The sequence below is a fragment of the Megascapheus bottae genome, chromosome 2 (assembly GCF_031878675.1).
Source record: "Megascapheus bottae isolate mThoBot1 chromosome 2, mThoBot2.hap1, whole genome shotgun sequence".
Classification (NCBI taxonomy): domain Eukaryota; kingdom Metazoa; phylum Chordata; class Mammalia; order Rodentia; family Geomyidae; genus Megascapheus; species Megascapheus bottae.
Window position 1 is genome coordinate 24,068,566 of NC_143510.1, and position 18,197 is coordinate 24,086,762.

The following is an 18,197-nucleotide window of genomic DNA, read 5'->3' on the forward strand; positions in this document are numbered from 1 at the left end:
CATTTTTCTGCACAATATTTGAGATTGTACCTTCAGAGAAACACCAGTGAAGGGCCCAGATTTTTACTTTATAAATTTTTTCTAGAAAGTGTTCCATTGGAGCAGCTATGAGCACTTGTCAGCCTTCCCTACACTCCAGGTGAACAGAGTGCTCTGCCACCTTGACCGTTCGGGCCCTAGCTAACTTGGCCTAAATGTAAACATTTGGGTGTTGCATGTGGGGTGCAATAGAGTAAAACTAAAGCCAGCAAAGGCAATCTTAACCACCCTCTTCATGTGACATTTCAGAAAAAAAAAAAAAAAAAAAAAGACCGGATGGCAGAGTGGTGTTCCAATGATTAGTTTAATCACAATTGCTTTAGTATACATTTCTATTTAAGCAGTCCAGTTTGCTGTAGTTTGAAAAAAAAAATGTCCTTTTCCTTTGTCCAAAGTAATTACTTTTCTTTTTGTTTTTGTTTTCTCTTACAGCCGACCCTTTGGTAGGAAGTATTGCCACTCAGTATATGACCAACAGAGCAGAACATGACAGAGTGGCCAGACAGTGGACTAAGAGATATGCTACCTAAGCTGGGTCTTCACAGTTCGAGCATTATTTGTCTGTCACAGAAGAGAGCTGCTGATGATTTTGAAGGGGTGGGGAAGGGTGGGAGTTGGTAAAGAGTAGGGTATTTCTATAACAGATATTATTCAGTCTTATTTCCTAAGATTTTGTTGTAACTTAAGGTATCTTGCTACAGTAGGCAAAATTGGGAATAGCAACTTTTAAAAACTGTCACTAGTTCTGCAATGTTAGCTGATATGCAGTACAGAAAAGAATGTACATTTAGGTAAGTACTTGGGCTCAATTGCTTGTAGTCTTAATTTTAAAACAACGTAATTTTGTACAGGTTATACACAGCCATTTATGTAAAATCTGCTTTCCCTTCTTGGAAGGGAACATTGATATTTAACAGAGTTTTTAGAGACTGTCATCTCATTATATATATATTACATATATATAATGGATATGTGGCTAAAAGACACCATGTAGGAAATGAATAGTTTATGTATTTTATTTTATATGGAAATCTACTTTAGAGATTTGAATCAACTTGGAAATCCTGTAGTGAAATACCTTAAGCTGTTAACTGTAAGGCGTGGAATAGGAGTCGCTCAGTGGATTGGTTCTATGTTGTAGACTTCTTATGTCTGCATTTGTTACTGTGCTAATAAACATTAAAAACCTGACTGCTGTATACACTTGTTTTCTTCTGCCTGCTGGTTGCCGTTTTTCTTCTGAAGCAACTTGACACATTAGTTAACTGAGTAGATGTCACTGCCTATGCAAGAACTGGAGATGTCTTAGAAAAGACTTCATAGTCTAAGCCATCTAGATTTCAAAGACAAACTCCTGTGCTCTTTATTTTCATTTAGATAACAAACACGTTACTTCTAGTGTGGGAGCTGAGAAGTTCAAGGTTCTGCAGCTTCAGTGTATGGTGAGAGTCTGCCTTCTGCCTATGTCTCTTTTTTTGATGGTACGGGGTTAAAACCCAGATCCTCCTGCTTGCAAGGCAAGTTCTGTACTGCAGCAACAAGCCTCCAGCTCACTGGTTGGTAAGGGCAAAACAGCCCCTTGGGACACTAAACGAATGCATGAGAGTGACAACTTTGTGGTCTAATCACCTTCCTGCATCTTAAAAGGATTTTCCAATTTGCAGATTCTGTGGTAGAAGCACTTAAGAAATGAGTTCCCACAGATAAGTTGGAGAACCCTCTCAGGGCAGTTGTTCTGTCCATTTTCTTTAGAGAAGCGCACCGAAGTGCATATAACCATCATTGTACTATTTTAAAGAACCTGGTAACATGTGGGTATTAACAAGTAGTGAAAAAAACAAACTGCGGGGATCTAGGTAAAATATAGGAAAAAAATCAGATGACTCAGTATCTGGTAGCTTTTGGCCTACATAATGTACTTGTAGTGAGAAACATAAAAGACTTTAAAACAGTAGCAGCAATTTTATTGTCTTTTATGTGTAGTAATTCTTGGCTTGAACTCACTGAATCAGCCAAGTGTTCCATCTAAGCTGGAGGTGTGCCTTCTTGCAATACATAGGGCCTGCCTAGCTAATATTAGGCCCTCAGTTCAAACCCCTGTACCACCCCCCCCCCACACACATAAATATACACACACAAATTTATTTAAGATGTTACAATAATGTTACAAGTCAATTGTAACATTACTCTTCAAAAATGGCTGGGTGTTTTTTTTTTTCCAGATTTGTTTAATTCAAAGTTTAATGCTTAATACCTTGACTCACAGCTGTAACCAAACAGCTTCCTACTTCGTTTTTTAAAAATTAGATTTCACAACATAGCAAAGGCTGGTCTTAAACCACACATTCTCCTGCCTTGGCCTCTTGGTACTTGGGTCACACACTTGGATTATTGTGCCTGGCTCCTACTTAACTTGTAAAGCTATTAAACCACTGAGTACAATGAATCTCACTGTTCACATCTTGACAGAATCTTCATAAAACCATAGTACAAGCTGATCACTGGTGGATCACAGCCTATAATCTAGCTGGCTGAGGTCTGAGGATCATAGTTCAAAGCCAGCCCAAACAGAGAAGTCAATGAGCCTCTGCTCTCCAAATAACTGACAAAAAATCCAGAAGTAGAAGTGTGGTTCAAATGGAATAACTCCAGTTTTGAAGGAGAAGCCAAGTGAGAGCCTGAGGCCCTTAGTACAAACCCCAGTACAGGGTAACCTGGGTAGCATGTAACTATAGGTATGGGAGCGTAGCCATTTTCAAAAGAGGAAAGACCCTCTGGTATCTGACTTGCCAATGAAGGAATAAGGCAAGGCTGAAGCCTGCACAAACTGCCACACCTATTACTTTTTTTCTTATTAAACATGACCAGAGCTAAAACTTGACTTTTGTTATACACAGCAAAATTATCAGTAAGGTAAGAAACTAGCTTATCCAAATTTGGTAGTGTCATTGTTCCAATTTGCATGTGTTAAAAATATCGAGTTTTATAACCCTGAATATTGGCTGGCTCACATGCATACAGCTACATACAATGGGCATAAGTTCTGCACAGGATGGGACTTACCTGGGGCTATCTGGATGCTTTCCAAACTTATTTGACAAGTGCAACATAGGCAGAAAAAAAAGAAAGGCTTTGAACAAGAATGAAAATATTTCATATCAGGACCGGAAGTTTGGCCTAGTGATAGAGTGCTTGCCTAGCATGCACTAAGACTTGGATTCGATTCCTCGGTACCACATGCATAAAAAAAGCCAGACGTGGTGCTGTGGCTCAAGTGGTAGAGCTCTAGCCTTGAGAAAGCTCAAGGATAAGTGTTCAGGCCCTGAGTTCAGGCTCTGAGTTCAAGCCCTAGGACTGGCAAAAAAAAAAAAAAAAGATTTCATATCAGGCAAGAATAAACTTAGACCAGTATTTTAATTACAACATAAAGTGCATTATTAAATTACTTCCTTTGGTCCTTAGGGATCAAAGGTAGAAAGGCCTATTTTACGAATTAATCTTATGTACCATGTTTATACACATTAATGGGGATCACCATTCACAAGCAGTTGTGGAGTTTGATTTTAGTTCTCCGAGTTAGAATTCCCTTTGTTTTTCCTCCCAGGCAGAGGGAAGCTGGATTTGCTCTGGGGCTGGGAGAGCTTACTGGCTAATAAAGTGAATGGCTCAATCAGAGTTTTCCTGTCTGTCACAGTTACCTCCCAAAGTCTCACTTTCTCACTTTTTGCCCACTGCTGTGCCACTTCAGCATCCACTTGCCTCTGCTCAGAAAGGTCGAGTTTGTTTCCTAATACCACAATGGCTACCTGAAAGAAAACAGGTTGAAAGATTACACTCTATAGAACAACTGGCTTCATTAATATGATTTTTCAAATGTGACTGGGATAATAGGAAGGTTTCACCTCACTCCTTTCCCTTAGCCAACTGCCAGTTGCTAACTATCAAGTTTTAAATTAGCAGGGAATGTCACTTAACTCATGAGTGGAAAATGATGTCTAGGATAGCGGTTCAAGATAGTGATAGCAGTTTGGCTCTGATGGGTATTTGGGAGATTTGCGATACAGTAATTCAAAATAAAGTAAGACAACGTAAGAGCTGAGTTCTGTGTCCCTAAAATCTTAAGTTTCACAAGTCATTGCCAATCCTTATAGATATCTGGCAGATAAAAGCTCCTCTGGTGAATTACTGGCCAATAGGAAATACACCAAGTATACGTCAAGCACCCATTCCAACTTGGTATGCTTACTGCTCAGCACAACACCTACGGTGACCTGATTTTCATGTGGCCAGAAAAGAAACAGAGGACTTGTCGAAGAAGATGCTTCTGCAGAGTTTTCATAAAACCACTCTTGGTCAAGACCAGATAAACAGACAATTTCATATAATCCTGTGGAAGGTAATTTAGCAATACATCTACCATTCAACCCAAAAACCCCATTTATGACTGATTTTATGATTACACCCTACAAAATAACAGATTGCCCCAAGTATCCATCAATTTGAAGCTAGATGAACATGATATAAATCTGTATCTACAGTAAAAAATCACATAATCAGAAAAAAAGGAATCTAGGTCCTGGTATAAAAAAAAAAAACAACCTACCAGGGGTGCCAGGAGCATGGCCTAGTGGTAGAGTGCTTGCCTAGCATGCATGAAGCCCTGAATTCAATTTCTTGATACCATATACACAGAAAAAGCTGGAAGTGGTGCTGTGGCTCAAGTGGTAGAGTGCTAGACTTAGAAAAATCCAAGGACAGTGCCCAGCCCCGAGTCCAAGCCCCAGGACTGGCAAAAAAAAAAAAAAAAAAGGTAGTATATGATACCTTTGAAAGAAAGGGTAGCCCTTTTTAAGGGGAAAAAAAAAAGATGGTTATTTGCTTATATTTATATAAAGAAACGTCCCAAAATGATTCGTTCCCCTGAATAGCATAGATAGTTCCTCTAGTAACTATAAACGGTTAAGCATGCTTGAGGAGTGGTATGTGCTGGGCACTGCCCTGTCACACAGCATGTACAGAGCAGCTGTGTTCCCATTCCAAGGTACCGGAGGACCTTGGTGCTTACCAAGAATCTTGTTTATCCAAGGAGATTTTAAAACACCTGCTGAAACAGTGGCCTCAACATAAAATGAAACCATCAAAATCCAACTTGGACATGGTAAAACTTACAAGTCGGTGGTGGTCTGGAGAGAACCCAGTAGGACCTGTATGCACGGGACTAAGATGACATTACAGATGTGGAGAGCACCGTTTACGAGTTTTAAGTGTGCAAACTACCTCCACTGTCCACATGACAATGTTCTCATAGCCGCTTACCTCTTTTTTGTCCTTGAACTTGTCAATTTCTTTCTTCAGAAGCTCTACTCTTTGGAAGGACTCAAGGTTATTCACACTATACACCAGGACAAAGCCATCGGCAAAGGAGAAGTAATGCTTTGGCAGCTCCACCCCGTCCTGCAGGCCTCTGGTATCATACAGATGCAGCTGCTCCTTTACACCCCGATCTGTCTCCACCGAAGCCATGTAGACATCCTCCATCGTCTCACAGTCTTCCATCCCTCAGATTTAAAAAAACAATTGACTCCTTTTGGATGAGCTGGCCAATAGCCCATTATCGCTTGTCCTTCAGACACTAGCTCTTTAGCATTCCTATCTGTCATATATACAGCCAGTCTTTTCTACTTGAAAATGGAAGATGTCTGCTCATAGTTAATTAACAAAGTGCTTTCTAAAAACAGTTCTTCCAGGGTTAGGTATGTAGATGAGTCGTAGAGCTTAGCCTAGCCCTTGGCTCATTAAAAAAAAAAAAAAAAAAAAAAAAATGGCAGTGAGAATTACCACTTTTTTTAACAAGTTCAAAAATTAAGCAACAATACCTACATTGAACAGCTAAAGGCTGATATCAAAAGTAGCTTCAAGAGTGGCTTGTAAGCAGCACAATAAAGAACATTAGACTCTCATCTCCAGTTAACCACTAGAAAATGGGAAGTGGGGCCATGGCTCAAGGGATAGAGCAGTAGCCTTGAGCTGAAGAGCTCAGGGACAGTGCCCAGGCCCAGAGTTCAAGCCCCATGACCCACAAAAAAAAAAAAAAAAAAGAGTGGCTTGTAATCTCAAGTGATCCTAGTTATTCAAAACACAGTTCTGAGAATCGCCATTCAAAAGTCAGCCTAGGAAGGAAAGTCCTTGCAACTCTATGTCCAAGAAACTACCAAAAAACCGTACGTGGTGCTGTAGCTCAAAGTGACAGAGTGCTAGCTTTGAGCAAAAAGAGCTCTGAGATAGTGCCCAATCCAAGTTCAAGCCCCACAATCGACCCTTCCTCCCCAAAAGTAACTTCAATAATAAAATAGCTGGACTAGGGATGTGATTTAGCAGGTAGTGCTTGCCTAGCATGATGAAGCCTTGGGTTTGATTCTTCAGTATCATATGACCAGAAAAAGCCAGAAGGGGCACTGTGATTCAAGTGGTAGAGTGCTATCCTTGAGCAAAAGCAGTTCAAGTACAGTTCCCAAGCCCCGAGTTCAAGCCCTAAGACTAGCAAAAATAAATCTAAAAATTAAAAATAATAGTCTCCTTTGTTTCTCCATTAAGCAAGAACAAGAACTCTGCTCTTTTCTGTAGAACCCCAAAACTCAAAACTGCACATGTCAAGTCCAAGCTGGAGCAAGAGGCCTTCAATTCCCAAGTACCCACCAGGCAATTTCATGTGAAAGTCCCTCTCAAACTACTCATAGTTCTCTTCCCTCCATCTTGCTTCCTCCCTTTATTGCAGTCCACTGGGCAGTCTGCAGAGTTCTTGAACAACCACAAAAAAGTGAGAAAGTTAATACAAATTGCCACTATACAACTTGAACTTGGCTTCAGCACTGCCTCCAGGGATGCCATGGGCCTGCTGTCTTCACCTGAGCTACTGCCACAACACAGCAAGCACCTGGAAAAATGCTTACCCTGGGAAGATGCTGCTAATGATGTCCCACTTCTCTTTCTGTCCTTACTGGGCTCTGTACAGTTAATATGGTGTTTTACTATTTAATCTTTTCATAACTATCCCCTCCCATGGGAGTATAAATATCTTGGGAGCTCAGATGGATTTCTATCTTTGTAGTTTTGAGAACAGATTCACATACACTGAAAGCTCTTAATACAATATCTTATGAATGAATGATCTCATAACATTCCTCTTTCAGTTCTCTTCTTGTCTGGGAGCTTTAAAAAAAAATGTTGTTTACTTATTTGTTCCATTTGTGCAGGGTTTGTCTCTGACAGGTCTGTAAACTCTTTGAGTGAAAAAAAACTATTCTTTGGGAATGGGGATTCATTTTTGTTTTTTTGAGACAGTCTTATTATTATAGCCAAAACTAGCCTTGAACCTTAGTCTTTTGTCCTCAGCTTCCTAAGTACTGAGATTACAGGTGTAGGTTACAACACCCAGCTAGAAAAGAATCAGAGCAAATATTCAATAATGCTCTGTTGATCAAAGAAAGAATAAGAGGAAAATATTCTAATTTTTAATGAATACAGCAGAAACATATGGCATGGCTCCTATAACCAGTTTAAGTTTCATATTTTAAGAGCCAGGGCCATGATTCACGTAGAAGAGCAATTGACTAGATAACCTGTAGATAGATTGAGCCTTCGGAAGGCTCAATCCCCAAAACTGAAAAATTTTTTTGTTGTTGTTGTGGCTTGAACTCTGGGCCTGAACAGTGTCCCTGAGCTCTTCAGTTCTACCAGTTTGAGCCACAGGTCCACTTCCAAAAGAATTGTGTTTTAAATGAGGTACATACAGAGATAAAATTCTATGATTAACATCACACATACATATACACATGTATATAATATATACATATATGCTATATTATACATTTATAGTATATACACATTACAATACACTATATAATATATAACATGTATACCATATATGTTGTATATAGTAGACATAATATATCATACATATGACATTATACTTTTTTGAAACTTTGGTTGTAGTTTCTCCTAAACACTGAACTATCCTGATAACCTATGAGCACTGGTGGCTCATACCTGTAATCCTAGCTACTCAGGAGGCTGAGATCTGAGGATGGAAGTTCAAAAGATAGCCCAGGCAAGGAAAGTCCATGAGACTCTCCAATGAACTCACCAGAAAACCAGAAGAGGAGCTGTGGCTCAAACTAGGAGAGTGCTAACCTTGAGTAAAAAGAGCTCAGGACGGCACTGAAGCCCTGAGTTCAAGTCCCGCAACCAACAACAACAAAAACCCAGAACTGGAGATGAGGCTCAAGTGGCAGATGCCAACAGTGAGCAGAAAAATAAAATGAGCAGGACTGAGGAGCCCTAAGTTCAAGCCCCAGTCCTGACACATGTGCATGCACACATAAGAAATGTCCACAAGTACTAAAACCTCCATAAATATTAAGTGAAGAGGAATAATGATCTAATGATATATAGATTTCATCCTGAGAAATCATCTGATAAGCCTAACTTTGCATATTTGATAAGGAAATTACTCATGAACTTGATGATATGTATGAGAGTCTGTGACATTCTGTTATCATTTAGGCTTTCTTGTAAGTATACCATCTTTTTCAGCTTTCAAGGTATAAATGGATCAATAAAAACAACATATTCAAGGTGAAAAAAATTAGAGGCCATTCTATTATACAAACTTATGAGGTTTTGATTACAAAGAAATGTTTCCTTGTGCCTACGTTCATTCTCACACTCATTTTTTGTACCAACAAAACCAGAATTGAAAGAAACTCAAGGAAAATAACCTTACCTATGGTGTGATTTCCATAAAGGAGCTGCTCCAGAATCGCTGTCTTCCCCACAGACAGCAATCCACAAACCACAACCTTGCAGCCCTTTCCCATCTTCTCTCAAATTATCACTGTGAAGAGAATAAAAGACTCAAACTCAACACTGCTGAAAGCAACCTTTCCTCTTTTTCTTTTCTTTCAGTTGTGGGGCTTGAAGTCTTGGCCTGGGCACTGTCCCTGAGCTCTTCAGCTCAAGGCTAGCACTCTACCTCTTGAGCCACAATTCCACTTCCAGTTTTTTGCTGGTTAATTGGAAACAAAGAGTCTCACAGACTTTTGTGCCCAGGCTGGGAATGTGGCTTAAAAGATAGAGTGCTTGTCTAGCATGCATGAAGCACTGGGTTCTATTCTTCAGTACCATATAAACAGAAAAAGCCAGAAGTGGTGCTGTGGCTCAATTGGTGGAGTACTAGCTTTGAGCACAAAGAGGCTCAGGGACAGCCGTCAGACCCTGAGTTCAAGCCTCAGGACTGGCACACACAAAAAAAAGTGAGAGGAACTAAGTTCGAGCCTCAGTGTCAGCACCTCAGTATTAGGGAGGAGGTGTGGGGGAGGGGAGAAGAACCTAACTGAATCTTGACTAATCATGAAAGAGACTGCCTACCTGGAAATACTTCCCTGAAAAAAATAAACATTTAAGTGGAAAAAAATCATATTAGCATACATTAACTTGCAAAGGTGAAGACAATTTTCATACACATATACAAAGTCACCTATTCTTATTCTCTTAAGGAAAACCTTGAGGAAGCATTAAGGTAAGATGTTTAATAAGACATTGGGAGTAAAGAACACAGATTTGTGTGTGTGTGTGTGTATGTTGCTGGTACTGGAGCTTGAATTCAGAGCCTAGGCACTGTCCTTTAGCTTTTTCACTCAAATCTAGGGCACTGCCACTTGAGCTACATATAGTTCCACATTTCTGGCCTTTTACTAAGTAACTGGAGAAAAGAATCTCACAGAATTTCCTGCAGAGGCTGGCTTTCAATCTGGATCCTGAGATCTAAGCCTCCCGAGCAGCTAGGATTATAGGCATGAGTCATTAGAATGGCTGACATCTGGGTTGGATCTGACTTTTTAATAGAAACATTAATGCTATTAACAACTCCATTACTCTTCCCAAGGGAATGAAAGACTGGATTTGGTAGTCCTGTGAGCTCTTAGACATTGCTCATTTTCAGGAAGAATAGATAACAGAACAATGACTGAGGGGCTGGGAATGTGGCTTAGTGGCAGAGTGCTTGCCTAGCATGCATGAAGCTCTGGGTTTGATTCCTCATGACCACATAAACAGAAAAAGCTGGAGGTGACACTGCCTCAAGTGGTAGGGAGCAAAAGAGCTCAGGGATAATACCCAGGCCCTGAGCTCAAGCCCTAGGATTGTCCTCCCTCTACCCCCAAAAGATGACTGAGATACTTCGAACTGAAAAAAGGGAAATTCATGTCTCTAACCTTCCCAAATTATCTGAGAAGAGCAAAATTCAATGGTGCTTTCTTCAAGTTTCCTTGAAGTGTTTGGTTTTCAGAAGGAAAGCTGTCAGAGATAGAGCAGGAAAAAAAGTGGGGCCTCATTAACTACAACAAAATACAATAAAAATATTCCAATGGGGTTAGAAGGCATGATTCTGGTAATAAAGCATCAGCCAAGAAGTGAAATCATCAGATACTCAGTTCAAGTCCTACTCCTGGAGAAAGAACAACTTCCAATGTCTTCACTGCTTTTGACCATTTTCTACTACCTCTTCCTTCCTCCCAGTTCTCTGCTTACCTCCAAGTGAAGCATCACTAAGTAACCCTGGCTACAGGGACAGCTCATCTTATTCCTTGAGTCAGAACAACTACAGAAATAGGATTTGGGCCAGGTGCTAGTTGCTTATGCCTGTAAACCTAGCTACTCAAGAGGCTGAGATCTGAGGATCAAGGTTCAAAGCCAGCCCCAGCAGGAACATACACAAGATTCTTATCTCCAATTAATCACAGAAAAGGCTAGAATGGTATGGTAGCTTAAGGGATAGAATGTTAGCCATGAGCATAAAAGGAACTCAAGGACAGTGCCCAGGCCAGAGTTCAAGCCCTCTCCCCCACCAAATACATATATTTGTCTACATGGGAATATATGTGATTTACTGAATGGTGAGTTCTAGAACATTGTTTTAAAGCATGATTAAATTTCATAAGCACAATGAATGTACATCATTTTCCTCCACATACTGGCAATGAAGGATACAAACATGCTGGAGTGGCTATACCCCATTACTTAAATCTAGTTTGAAGAGTTTGGAAAGACTTCAGAGTAAATGGATGACCTAACCTAGTTTTCTCACAACACTGTGAAGTTCTGATAGTGAAAACTGCTTATCCAGAACATGCATAAACAGCAAGGTTAATATGACCATCATTACCTAAAGCTACTTCTTATAGTCCCTACTGTTAAGAAACTTCTGGACAACAAAATTCAATCTGAGAACTACTAAACCTCATAAATAACTAAGAAAACATGCTTAGTAGGCAAGATCCAATGCAGTCTTAAATGTGTATCTGCTTTGACTTCCAGGCTTTTCAATATGTTGCTACAGAATACACATACAGTTTTGTCCACTTCTGTGGAGAACACAAAGCCTTCTCAACCACTTGAAGAGCCATTAGAAATAAAAATAGCTCCCCCAAACTTCCTGGTTTCTGTTCTTCTGCGTAAGGAACTTGTTCTTTTTGCCTTTTTTGCCAGTCCTGGGGCTTGATTTCAGGGCCTGGGCATTGTCCCTGAGCTTCTTTTGCTCAAGGCTAGTACTCTACCTCCTGAACCACAGTGCCACTCCTGGCTTTTTCTGTGCATACTGAGGAATCGAACCCAGGGCTTCATGCATGCTAGGCGAATATGCTGCCACTAGGCTACACTCCCAGCCCCAAAATACATTTTTTTTGCCAGTCCTGGGGCTGAGCACTGTCCTTAGGCTTTCTCAAGGCTGGCACTCTACTGCTTGAGCCACAGCACCACTTCCTGTTTTTTCTCTTTTTCTATGTATGGGGTACCAGGGAATCAAACCTAGGTCTTTGTGCATGCTAGGGAAGCACTTTACCACTAGGCCAAACTTCCAACCCTAAAATACAAATTTTTATGCAACTAGAAAAATACGGAAACATTGTTAACATCAAAGGACCTGTTTGTAATCCCAACTACTTAGGCAGAGATCAGATGGACTAATGATTAATGTTGTTAGTTAGCTAGGTGAAAAATCAAAGAATCTTACCTGTTAAATAATTAAAGCCAAAAGAAAGCTGAGGGCATATCTCAAGTGGTGGAGCACCTGCCTAGCAAGATCTAAGTCCTACTTTCAAGCATCAGTGTTGCCAAAAAGGCAAGTTAAAAATAAAAATAAATATCAGATGAGTAGAACTTCTACAATATGTGTGTTGCATAGATATTATGTAATGCTATGTTACATTACATAATAATGTACTACACTGTGGTATTTAGTACTGTTTCACCACATATAAACATTTTGTATTGTTGTCCTTAATGTACTATGTTGTCTCTCATCTCCTTTGCTGTCCCTTGGTTATCTCATATTGTTATAGTATCTCACTTTGTTATCTGATATATTGAATTTATTTGTATTTGGTTATTTGAAATTTGATAGGGAAGGGGGGAAAACCAAGACGGGTGGGGGGTGTGGGGGGAGGAGGGAAATGGGTACCAAGACATGTGAAAGGGTATCAATGTATGTGAATTAATGCATCTTCTATCTGGCAAATATCATGTAACCCTTTTACTAATTACAATAAAAAATGCAAAAAAAAAAAAAACCATTTTGTGTAGATACACATAGGGTTTTTGGAAACATGCCATGTTGTAAAATGTTAAATTCTAGCTTACTAGCCTTTTTTTTTATTCATTAGTAGGCATTTACTAAACATTAGGAACAAACTAAAGGGCCAAATCAGAAATGCTGCCTATCCTTAGGAATCTTGAAACCAATTAGAAACAAATACAACTTCTGATAAACTGCTAAGAAAACTGAAAAGCTAATTAATAAGTTAGAGTGATTATTCACATTGCTGCATCACCTTCAACCCCATCCCCAACAAAGCCATCACACTTGGTAGTCAATCATCCTCAGCTTATTTCTCTTACACCTCATTATCCAATCCACCAGCAAACCTTTGAAATGTATCTAGATGCACTGACACAATTCAAGTGGCTTCATCTCTTCCTCCTAAGATGTCTCTATCCTAATTCTCTTAAACTGTGAGAAACTTATTTTACCACACAGGGTATTTTACAGCTGTGAATAAATTAAGATCTTGATTTTAACCTACTGAAATTTCTGATCTACAAACTACAAGTCGATAATGTATGCTGTGTTGAGCCAGGAAATTTTCGGGGATTTGTTACAGTGACAATAGGGAATCAATACAGCCTGCTTCCATTTTTTTCTCCTTTTTGCCTCAAAGCAGCTTTGTAAATTGTAGGCCAGATGCTCAGAGTCATCCAGTGGCTTTTCAATTTGAAATCTAAAGTCCTCTCCTCTTTGAGGTCATTCATCCTTTCTTTCTCTTATAGTTGATTACAGTCTCTCTGCTTGCTGCTGTTTTGTCTTTTTCTTCTGTCAGATCAGTTCAGAGTCCAAAGATTTGGGGGTTTCATTGCTGCTGAGAATTGACCCCAAGGCCTTCTTAGCTATTACTGCAGGGCCTGAAGTCCACACTTAAATGTTAAAACTCCTTAGGAAAATTTACCCTGAACATCCCACCCAAAGTGCAATCTACATCAGGTATACTCAAAGGGTAAGCAGGATGGTGGTGAATTGGGAATCGGGAAGCAGCAAGCAGCAACCTCCAACCTTCCTTCAGTCCTGTCAAAACCCAACCAGAGCCGGAGGGGTGTCTCTGCCTAACCAGGCTGGGAGGCACACTGGCATGAAGGAGCACTGAAAGCCAAGGCAGTCACTTGGCTTGAGGGGGGGGGGGTTGGGGGAACGCTGATGATGCAAACCTTCACCTCAACATCCCTTACCCCTTCAACCTATCCTTAGCTTTTGTCGCTTAACACAAACAATACCTACCTACTGTTTAACGTTTGCTTCCAAGAAGGCTAGAATTTCTACCTTATTTGCTGCTGCACTCCTAACAGTGCTGGGTCAGTGCCTGGGGGCAAATTAGGCATGTTATAAATATTTGTTGGTCGAAAAGCATGTTAAGACTCTTACGATGGAAAAGCTGTGGGTTTTTTTTCCTTTCATATTTTCTTCTTTTAATTTTAAAAGATGGTAAGGCACTGATTTCCTGTGTAAATATGATTTTCAAGCATTGGTCAGACGTAAGCGTTAGAAATTGGGAGGGAATTAAAAACCACAAAATATAATATATATAAATATTATATAGAGATATAGATATATCAGAGATAGAAGAGGGGGAAGCAGCCAACGACTTCTCAGGTAAACACCGCAATGCAAAACGCCAGCATTTCCCTCCGCATTTCTTCCCGATACGTTCAGTTCGCTCCTGCTTGGCAAATCAGTATTTCGCTTTTCTGAAAAACTGCGGTTCTGACGTTGGCAAATGAAGTCCACGCATAGGACAAGCCCGGGGATGGAAGGTGCCCAGCTGCGGACACCCAACGCCTCTGCGCCTCTTAGGAAGGTACAGCCCCCTCCTCCTTCCCACCCCCGGGGCCCGGGCCCCCTCCCTCCCTCCCGTCCGCCCCCCTACGCCCCTCTCCACAGACGCCTTCCCGGGGGGCCGGGGAAGCGTCCTGCCCGGACTGGGGCGCCCGCCAGCTCCGTGGGTCCAGAAACAAACCTACCGCTCCAGCAACCTACAAAGCAGCGGCAGTGGCTGCACCGAGCTCCGCGGACGAAGCTTTACAGCCCGCCTCCGCTGGGCAGCGGAGTGAAGGGAAACTGCCGGGAATCACCAGCGGGGCTGAAGGCGGGGATCACCATTAACGTTGACCACCCTCTGCCTGCCGGGCTCCCACAAACTCAATCCTGCAGTGCAGGGGGCGGGACAACCGGAGGCTGTGCCCAATCCCGATTTAGCTCCGCCCCTCCGGACTCGCCTCGGGAACTACAAGTCCCATGAGGCGTTGGGCGGCCGCAGCGTTCCACCGGAAAGAAGAGGAGGGGCCCAAAAGGAATTGTGGGAGAAAGGTCTCTTCCTTTCCGTCTGGTGGCAGCCATCAGGTAGGAAGAACCGATCTCCTCGCTAATCTATCCGTCGTTAATCTTCCTTCTTCTCAGCCATCCGTGCCTGAAGACCCTATGTTCTGATAGCTCTTTCTGCGTCCCGTGTGGCGGGAGTCGGGTCAGAAGGGGGGACGGCAACAGTGTGGAGAGGCATGGTCCGGGAGCTGGTTGGGGAAAGACGTGATGGCGGCGGGCATTGGTGCTGGGCCCGAAGCCTGAAGCAGGCCCGGGGGCCGAGGGATGGGAGGTTTGGGCTGAAGCGACCTAACGTGAGGCCGCCTGGTTGGGTGGGGTAAGTGCGTTCTGGAGAGCTGAATCTCCGCCACGGCGGTGGCATCATCAGCACCTCCAATGGTGGCGGCGACATCTCGGTGACACGCCGCTGGCCGCCACCACCCAACCCCTCGGTGCGCAAATCCGGCTCCCATCACCCGTCTGCACGTCCGCAGAGCGCTTCCCCGGGCTGCTCCGTGCCGGGGTCGCAGAGGTGGCTTTCCGCGGTTTCCGGGGATCTGAGCTGGGCGCTGGGTCCCGCGCTGTCTCCTGCAGTCGGTGCACAGCCATTTTCATTCGCAGCCGTTTCCTTGTGGGTGGTGGAAATCAAGATGGACGGGCGACTCTGCAGGTGATTCCCGTGTTTTAATGCCTGCCTTTATCCCCGCCATTGCTATAATTGAATGCTCGCCTTTTATCTCCTAGGTAAGCCAAGATGGGTGCCTACAAGTACATCCAGGAGCTATGGAGGAAGAAGCAGTCCGATGTGATGCGCTTTCTTCTGAGAGTCCGCTGTTGGCAGTACCGCCAGCTCTCGGCGCTGCACCGGGCGCCCCGCCCCACCCGGCCAGATAAGGCACGCCGCCTGGGATACAAGGCCAAGCAAGGTGTGTGGTTTCTGTGGGGGTCCCCGGATGTTCTGCTCCCTTGTCTTCCTTGTCTCTTCCTAGTGCTTTGTAATTAAATTACTAAGTTACACACGCACTACTGTGAGACGTGCCAACAGCATGTCTCAGGTTTGAGCTTAGGACATTTCTTCACAGTGTAACCAATGTAAAGAACTTTCAATGCGTCTCCTAACCTTTATCTTTTTTTAATCTGTAGGTTATGTCATATACAGGATTCGTGTGCGCCGCGGTGGCCGCAAACGTCCTGTACCTAAGGGTGCAACTTATGGCAAGCCTGTCCATCATGGAGTTAACCAGCTCAAGTTTGCGCGTAGTCTTCAGTCTGTTGCTGAGGTAAATGGTTTTGACTGGCTGTAGAACCAACCTATCAGTGGTGGTTAGTGAAGACGGAGCACCTTGTCTGAACCTTGGGGAAGCCTGAGTGGCATTTATCTTAAATTAGTTGCTGTCAATCGTTGTCTACTAATCTGAGTTGATAATACACTGAAGAGGTATTTGGGGGTTAATAGACTTGGAGAAGCCTAAGCTTTTAAAGGACATTAAAACTTGATTTTAACACGATTTTCAAACATTGCATGTACCTACTTAGCCAGTGTGCTCCTTCATTAGGAGGATTTAGGGGTTGGTAAATTCAGCTGTTCTCTGTTGTGGGCAATAACAAAGTAAATTTTACTGTTACCTTCTACAAGGTAAAAGTTTTGTTAAGACCTGGGCAGAAGGTTTTGTTGGCTTCAGTTGTGATCAAAAGTGTTGGGGCTAAGGGGTACAGTTTAATGGGTAGGGTGCTTAACAGGGTCTTAATTTGCTGCAGTAAGCCAAGCAGGAGGCTGATCTTGGGCTTTCCCCCACATTTTAGGAGCGAGCTGGGCGTCACTGTGGAGCTCTGAGAGTCCTGAATTCTTACTGGGTTGGTGAAGATTCTACATACAAATTCTTTGAGGTTATCCTCATTGATCCGTTCCATAAGGCCATCAGAAGAAACCCCGACACCCAGTGGATCACCAAACCAGTCCACAAGCACAGAGAGATGCGTGGGCTGACATCTGCAGGCCGCAAGAGCCGTGGCCTTGGGAAGGGCCACAAGTTCCACCACACTATTGGTGGTTCTCGCAGAGCAGCATGGAGAAGGCGCAATACCCTCCAGCTCCACCGTTACCGCTAAGAATAAAAAAGTGTTTGTACAATTCATACCTAATAAACAATTTAGGACAGTCATGTCTGCTTAGAGGTGTTATTTGTCTGTTAGAACTAGTCTGCAGATTATTTCATGACTGCTTTGTCAAGTTATGGAAGTGCAATAATGTTTGAAATCTAAAGTGATGGTGTGTTTTGTTTCTATTAATATAAAACTTTCTGTCTCTGCTTTATCTTGTTAGGGAGCTATGTCAATATTTAAAAGTTGCAGTGTGGTCTAATAAGTGTGAAATAAATTCTTGAAAAGAGGATCACTGAGGCTAGCCCTGTAGATTTGTCTGGTGCATGTGCTGGAACCTGCAGCTGTATGGGGAAGGTGTTGGTTAAAGTGGCTAGGGTTTGGGGAGTTGGACAAGTACAAACAAGATTGGATTTGGCTCTGAATTTTGGAGGAGTGAGAACATGCCAGAATTGTGTAGAAATCACTAGAGCCAGCCCATGTTAAACAGTCATGGAATTGCTGTTTCAGAAAGCTTTCCGAATGACATTTTCAGAATTGGATTAACCTATTATGGGTTCCTTTAAGAAAATCTAGCTTGAGTAGAATTTCCCCAAGTCCCCATATCAAATTCATGATGACTCTAAAGCCATCTAAGATGGTACAGGTACTTTGAAGCTGATGGGTGAGTAGAAATTTACCTTATGGTTTGTAAGCTTAGCAGTAGAAGGGGTGGGGTAAACTAGCACTGACATTTTGAGTGTGAGCTTAAAAATGAAGTTTCAATCTACATTTAAAGTCTGACAGTGGGGGAAGGGGCTTAGGCTTTACTTGATCTAGTAAAACTATCTTGGAATAACTCATCTGTTATTAAGGCTACTCAGAAGACAGTATTTATATTTGGTTTCCAATCTAGCTTTACATTTCTCATCCTTGCTCAAATTACCCTCAAAATTCTTGCATTCCACAAGATTAGGTCATCCGTTGAGCTTGATAATAAATTGTATTTTTATTTGTATCCTGTCTTCTAGTATACTATGCTGTTTCCCAGCGGATGTTTGGGTATGAAGTAAGTTCAGGAAGAATTTTCCTTTATTAGAAATTCTGGGTTTCTTGTCAG

General features: G+C 42.1%; 3 protein-coding genes across 6 annotated transcripts in view; 2 read left to right on the plus strand and 1 right to left on the minus strand.

The window, feature by feature from the left end:
• Nucleotides 1–1,236, plus strand: part of Ube2e1 (ubiquitin conjugating enzyme E2 E1) — a 55,272-nt gene extending 54,036 nt beyond the window's left edge. For all 3 annotated transcript variants that reach the window (XM_090322196.1, XM_090322187.1, XM_090322179.1), the window contains exon 6: nucleotides 472–1,236. In XM_090322196.1, coding sequence (XP_090178322.1) covers nucleotides 472–569 — 98 coding nt within the window. In that variant the 3' untranslated portion in view covers nucleotides 570–1,236. The remainder of the gene's footprint in view (nucleotides 1–471) is intronic.
• A 1,370-nt stretch (nucleotides 1,237–2,606) lies between these two features.
• Nucleotides 2,607–14,899, minus strand: Nkiras1 (NFKB inhibitor interacting Ras like 1). 2 transcript variants are annotated; one of them, XM_090322225.1, is made up of 4 exons: nucleotides 14,662–14,899; nucleotides 8,822–8,932; nucleotides 5,356–5,597; nucleotides 2,607–3,845 (listed from the first exon to the last, which is right to left on the minus strand). In XM_090322225.1, the coding sequence occupies exons 2-4, from the start codon at nucleotides 8,913–8,915 to the stop codon at nucleotides 3,603–3,605; spliced, it is 579 nt and encodes a 192-aa protein (XP_090178351.1). In that variant the 5' UTR covers nucleotides 8,916–8,932; nucleotides 14,662–14,899; the 3' UTR covers nucleotides 2,607–3,602. The 2 variants fall into 2 exon arrangements, with proteins under 2 accessions (XP_090178351.1, XP_090178357.1); XM_090322231.1 differs by lacking the exons at nucleotides 8,822–8,932; nucleotides 14,662–14,899 and adding an exon at nucleotides 6,736–6,825.
• Nucleotides 14,900–14,941: 42 nt separating this feature from the next.
• Nucleotides 14,942–17,160, plus strand: Rpl15 (ribosomal protein L15). Its single transcript, XM_090322210.1, has 4 exons — nucleotides 14,942–15,040; nucleotides 15,743–15,924; nucleotides 16,142–16,278; nucleotides 16,802–17,160. Exons 2-4 carry the CDS (start codon nucleotides 15,753–15,755, stop codon nucleotides 17,105–17,107), a joined length of 615 nt encoding a protein of 204 aa, XP_090178336.1. The 5' UTR covers nucleotides 14,942–15,040; nucleotides 15,743–15,752; the 3' UTR covers nucleotides 17,108–17,160.
• Nucleotides 17,161–18,197: the final 1,037 nt, after the last annotated feature.